Raw genomic sequence first — 6,000 nt, 5'->3', positions numbered from 1 at the left:
CTCCACTTAAGCCAGTATGTTGAAACACAGGCAGGCCTCTGACATTCCCTGAAAAAGCCCACACCCTCAATTTTTTGCCTGCTTTGTTATATATGCTCCTTCTTGGAAGGGCGGTATTTGAGTCAGAGTTTTCTTTGTCATGCTACACTTTTAACCCCTACTGTCTCTGAGTACAGAAAGCTCCATAGCTGTAAAAATCCTAGTCCTAGGACAGAATAAAACAAGTCCCATTTCTACTAAGTAGTGTGTGTGTGGTAGGTTTCAATTCATCTGCTTATGCCAAGGATAAATTTGGCCATTACAGGTTTCAAAATGCCTTCTAATGGCAGCAGGAATCTGAAAAATGAAGTGCTAACAGCATTTTTATCTGAGGATGTGGAATAACCCGGCACATTCTTCTGAGATTACTGCCAATTATTTCACCCTTTCCCCTGAGCGGAGCCCCATCTCCCTAACACGCATGCTCCACCAGCAGACCCAAAGGGGTAGGCAGGCACTTCTGTTGCTCAGTGTTACCAACAAACAAACATCCAAACAAATAAATAAATGCAGTGTTGAATCTATATAGGTACTAAACAGGGTGCAACTTTATTTACAGTGTAAAGTGCATCACACAGAAGTCCTTTAAAACACACAACAAGCAGTGACATAAATGACAATACTGCACAGAATGGGGAAGGGAAAATATTCCAGCAAGTTATCAAAGCATCATACACAGCACTAATATAACAGCCTATAGTTTCAGCTACTCTTCCTACCACATCAGCTTATGAAACATATTGACTGAGTATATCCCCAAACTCCATGTACTAGTCACTAGTGTCAAGCTGCAGTGCTAAAAGCCAGCCCTGGGCACCTTCCAAAACACTGCTGCTCTGCTCTGGAGATTGCCAGGGCGGTGAGGGCATGTACCAGAGAAGCACATTGAAAATGGGACTACTTTTTAAAACATGAGAATGACATATAAATAAAAATCTACTTCTCCCATTGATGCACTCTTTCTCTTCAGATATCCCGAGCTGCTCACTACAGCATCTGCGCACTCACTGTGCACAGCAGCAGGGGTCAGGGAACAAAGTGCCTACACATGGTGGCAACCGTGGGTTGAAATGTGATACTATTTACTGAACGCTAACTTGAACCAACGCTGTAAACACTGATGGCTGTTGGTACGTGTCAGCAGAATCCATCAGAAAAGTATGTTTAAGGGAGTCAAAAGAATAGCTCTTCAGCCGGCTGCAGCTCCCAGAAGGAAGGAATCTACATTCAAATTCAGCTCGTCCCTTGACAAATATTCTTCAGCTACTTGTTTTTCTTCCAGCTCTTCCTGGTTCACTGCTTCACTTGTTTCTTCCCCATTTCTGGTCTTGGGTTAACAGCCATTAGCAATGTGTCAGTCTTCACTAGTGCCCTAGTCCATCCATTAGCTCCTTTTTGCGTCCTATCATGCATTCATAAAGGGAATGTATATTTATAAAGAGGGGAGGGGGGAGGTGGGGGCAGCGTGTGTACACTCATAACCCAGAGGGTAACTACACAGTAATGCTGCAGAGTGTAGAACCTTTTCCTTCTTTCCTAGTGTGAGCTGACAGTTGTGCTTTTTTGCTGCTACTGGGAAAAAAGGAGCTCCTGATCAATGGTTCTCACTCTAAAGTCTTCTTTCACAGACAAGACTTCATTACTATCTGATGATAATTAGCGAGCATTTGACCTCAACACACACATGGGATTTCCACCTTGTAATTCTGCCGCACCACTTACCCATCGGTAAATCTTGGCATCTCTGCTCATCAGAGAACAAGAAGCATGTGTGACTCTCAGATGCAGAGGGATCAACAACGTGCAAAAGAGAAGTCTGACAGCATATCTGACAGCGCTCTCAGTATTTCTTACTCAGCTAGGTATTTCTGCCTGTGCCTGTACACGAGAGAGGCTTTTTCCAGTTCTCTGAGGGTTCTGTGTAACATAAACACCACTCTTCAGTAAGCAAACAGCAAAGCTTCACCTATACACACAACTGGTGCCTCCTCTCCCTACTGCAGGGCCAAACACTGGGACCCAAACCCCGTGTATCAAAAGCATTTGCCTGGCAGGCAGATGTTGGATGTGTATTTGATCATCACAGAGGAAAGGGCGACTGGTTGCAGGCAAGTAGTGGTGAGTTCCATTACCAGGGGAAAGTGTTCAGTGGTCTGTGCTACTCGCTGCTGCATTCTGGACCATCCAGACTGAGCGAGACACCTGAAATGCCTGTATGCCAAACATCCTCAGAGGCTGTTGTTCCCCAGACACTCTCTCAACTCCTTCACGCTTTTGAGTATTTTACTGATGGCTAAAATTCTTGCCACTGCCTTCCATTTACTTCACTTTCCAATGATGTTAGTGCCACGTAATTAACATTACAGAATCTACTTACGTCCACCAGGAACTCTGGCTACAATTTGGACTTTATCAGGTGTACTTCTAATTTATACCACCCACACAAGCCCAATGCAAAGTGTGGTGGCTCAATTAGCTCTACGTAATTATTCTTTACTACCAAATTGCTGGATTTCAATATGCTCTGGGAGATGATAAGCAGAATTGCAACATTCTGTTTAATCACGGTTGGCAGCATGGCATGTTTTAATTAGCTTACTGGGTGTATGAAATGGGAGGGACTTCACCGTACACAGACACTTTCTCAGAGAACAGTAGGGATCTTCACCCTTGTATGTGTATGGTGTGTGTATAGCAGCATATATTTGATAATACTTTTGTAAATGGAAAATACAGAGGTTTTCTTTAAAAACTGAAAGGTATAGAAAAAATATATCACAAAATAAAATACAAAACAAAGTAGCTGGGGGGAAGGGAAGCAATGGATGTGATTTACAATGCGTTCGATTCCAAGCCCTGGTGTCCAGGCTGAAGAAAGGTTTCTGAGTGTAAAACTGTTGCTCCGCTGTTAGAAGTGGTAGAATCCAGCCTTCCGTTTTCTGTGTCAAAAAAAAAAGCAAACAACAAGAACAACAAAAACGAACACCACCAGGACACATAAGAAACAGAATAAAATCAGTGCAGGGGTGAAAATGCAGAGCAAGATCCACAGTGAGGGACATGGGGAAGGAGACTGAGACTGTACTGGGGATATAGCACCAAGCTCACAGTGAGAGGGGAAAAGAGTGAGCCAGCTGATGTCTAATGCAAATTGTGACTCATCACAGACTTTGGAGCTAATCTAGACCTGGATGCTGATAAAAGCTTTTAGCCCTTCCAACCTCCCCTTATAAATCATGCCTACCTGACCTGCAACAGCAGATCTTTGTTATCGTGAGACTTAACTCCTGTCTTGCCTGTATTGTTTTTGAACCCTCAGCACTGTATTACGCACTGTAAAGAGCCGCCAGGGTGAGGTCAATGTTTAACAAAGTTTGAAAGAGATCTCAGTGCTTGTTTCTGTCATCTCCCCTCAGCCCCTTCAGCTCTGTATAGGAAAGATTCCTCTCAAACAGCCCTTGATAGGAAGTGTTGCAGGAACACCAGCCCACAGGACCAACAGTCCACATTCTCTCACAGTCAGCAATGATGCACAGAGCTGTGGATAAGTTACAAAAAGCCAAACACACACAAAATCCCGAAAGAGCCTCAGAGATAAATTCCAGATTTTTTGGGGCTGACAAATCCAGTGGACTTGAGCTTCTCTGCTTTATATCCTAAATGAAAATATTACCAGACTTTATGTTTAACTTTCAGATTAACACCACTATTTTTATATAAAGACACTATTTTTTAGCAGTACAGACAGGCTGCTTCGCTTAAGGTAAACGTAATTACAAATGAAAACTGTTCATGAAATGAACATACAATACAAATAAATACAAATGAAAACCATCATGAAAACTGGTTTTGCAACAAGGATCTTCTCTGGAGCTTTAAGATGACTGGTGTATCAGAGAGACAGAAGGGAATCTCTATCTATATCCATTCAGAAAGAAGAATAGAAAAGCAAGACAGTGGCACTGGATTTGTCCATATTCAAGAGAAAAGAAGGAAAATCTGGTATTTGCTGATATTTGTTTAGCTCTCCAGGAGAATAGCCAATGCATTCAGAATAAGTCTGTCTGTAGCAGTCAGACATCTTCAGAGGCTGCTGAGGAGTTGAGGTACAAGTTTTTTTGCTGGTATATGTTTAGTGGCCCTTATTAGTATTCCATATGGGGAGGAGGATAACTCATGCTGCCTGTTTTATTATTATATCTGATTTCTGACCACAACATTATCACAATTCCGCCTGCTTTCCATCTCCAGGGCTGTAAATGGCTCTCAGCAGCAGCATGAAACAAGGCAGCTTTCCACAGATAAACTGGCTCCCACTCAGATTTCCATGTAAGCAGAACTGCCCAACTTAGCTTTGAAAAACAAACACTAAGACTTCGAAACGCTGCCTCGCGTGGTGATGACACTGTCAGGCAATCTGAACTGTGACCTTACTAAGAGACATCGTATTTCACTCTAAATAATGACATTACCCAACACTAGGTGTAAAAAGAACTACTGCATTACCTGCATCTTGAACCTGGACCCAGCTGCAGTCTACACTGTTCAAAATGAACGCCCAGAAAATGTTCTGTGTTGTACCACAATAAACACCTCCAATTACAGTATTAGTGCTAAGAAGAAACCTGGCAAGTTTGCCTATCTGCTCACGCACAGATGTACCACTTCCCGGGATTTCTATACATTTGATAACCATCTGACAGAGTACTCTCTAAGGTCTTTCTAGATTGCCCATAAATGATGAGTTGCCTGGTGACTACTGATTTACATGATCTAGAGATGTTCTTCTGCAAAATTAATCACAGTTCTTCTGGGATACTGTTCAGCAGCAAGCCACTCACGTTAGTCATGGAACAGCACTCATCAACACTTACCTTGAGCAATCATGTCCAGTCCATGATGAGGGACAGTAACATCGATTTGGTCGTATGCACTTCCCACCATTTATGCAAGGTGACTGGCAAACAGCTGTGTACAAATGCACATACAGACTGTGTTAATGAGTAAACCCACTCCAAGCTGTTAAGAAAACAGCACACTGAAAGTCCAGCCTGTGTTATTCCATTACAAATGGGCTGCTCTCAAAACTACAGCATTAAATGTCAGCTTTGAGTTTCTTGTAAAAGATGGTTTGCTCTGGAAAGGGCAACCTTAGAAACTCACCTTTGCTAAATGTGATTCCATCTTCCCTACTGTGTGCTGCAGTGCATGAGCTGCATGGAACAGTCAGTGTATTATTTTGTGTTGCCTTAACAATTATGTTCTTTTTCTTTGCCCTGAGTTGAGGCAGAAAAAGAATACAAGCAGAAGCAGAGGGAGAAATTAGACAAGAAGAGCTATAAGATCACTGAAGAATAGGCTTCATTTTGAGGAAGAAAACATGGATGTCTGCTTGAAAGGAATGTGATGGCTGAATAACAGCCAGAACAAGCAGAAACCAGATGTGGTAAAAAGTCCAGAAAAAGGCAGAAAAGAGAGTTATGAGTCAAAAAGCCATTTACACATCAACAGCGGGCAAGACTTCACATAACAGCACTAGTGTGGACATAAGGAAAGGAAGCGGGGAATGACAGCAAGTTCCTGAAAGTACTAGGTATCCTGAAGAACTACTGCCAGCCTCAGCCAGTAGGGAAGGGTTGGCTGAAAAACAGTTACACCAGCTTTTGTGTAATGACCAAACTGAAGGATAACAGGTAACTCCTCCTAGCAATTCTGAAAGCAGGAGGTAAAGCAACACGGAATTTACAGAACAGATCCACATTCACTTGATTAGCTAACTTCAATCTCATCGACTCACTTCAAGTATAAGCATTTATAATACCAGGATGCTACAAAACATCAAATATTTTTAGCAGATGTCGCTACAGTAAGGGGACAGACACCAGAGAAGACAAACTTTGAGTAATACTTTTGCAAAAAATGTTAATCGCTGGAAACACTGATTACTGGAAGTGGAAACGT

At 42.4% G+C, this 6,000-nt stretch overlaps 1 protein-coding gene across 2 annotated transcripts in view; it reads right to left on the bottom strand.

The window, feature by feature from the left end:
• Window positions 1-565: 565 nt before the first annotated feature.
• The window catches only part of SVEP1 (sushi, von Willebrand factor type A, EGF and pentraxin domain containing 1), a 115,832-nt gene continuing 110,397 nt past the window's right edge, over window positions 566-6,000 (bottom strand). For both annotated transcript variants that reach the window (XM_015849871.3, XM_015849872.3), the window contains 2 exons: window positions 4,914-5,007; window positions 566-2,978 (listed from right to left, as the gene is read on the bottom strand). In XM_015849871.3, the coding sequence (XP_015705357.2) occupies window positions 2,948-2,978; window positions 4,914-5,007 (125 nt within the window). In that variant the 3' untranslated portion in view covers window positions 566-2,947. The remainder of the gene's footprint in view (window positions 2,979-4,913; window positions 5,008-6,000) is intronic.

Source organism: Coturnix japonica, chromosome Z (genome assembly GCF_054131305.1).
Source record: "Coturnix japonica strain WE chromosome Z, WE-NBRP24, whole genome shotgun sequence".
Taxonomy (NCBI): Eukaryota; Metazoa; Chordata; class Aves; order Galliformes; family Phasianidae; genus Coturnix; species Coturnix japonica.
The sequence above is the reverse complement of the archived record's forward strand: the minus strand, read 5'-3'. Positions and strand labels throughout refer to the sequence as shown.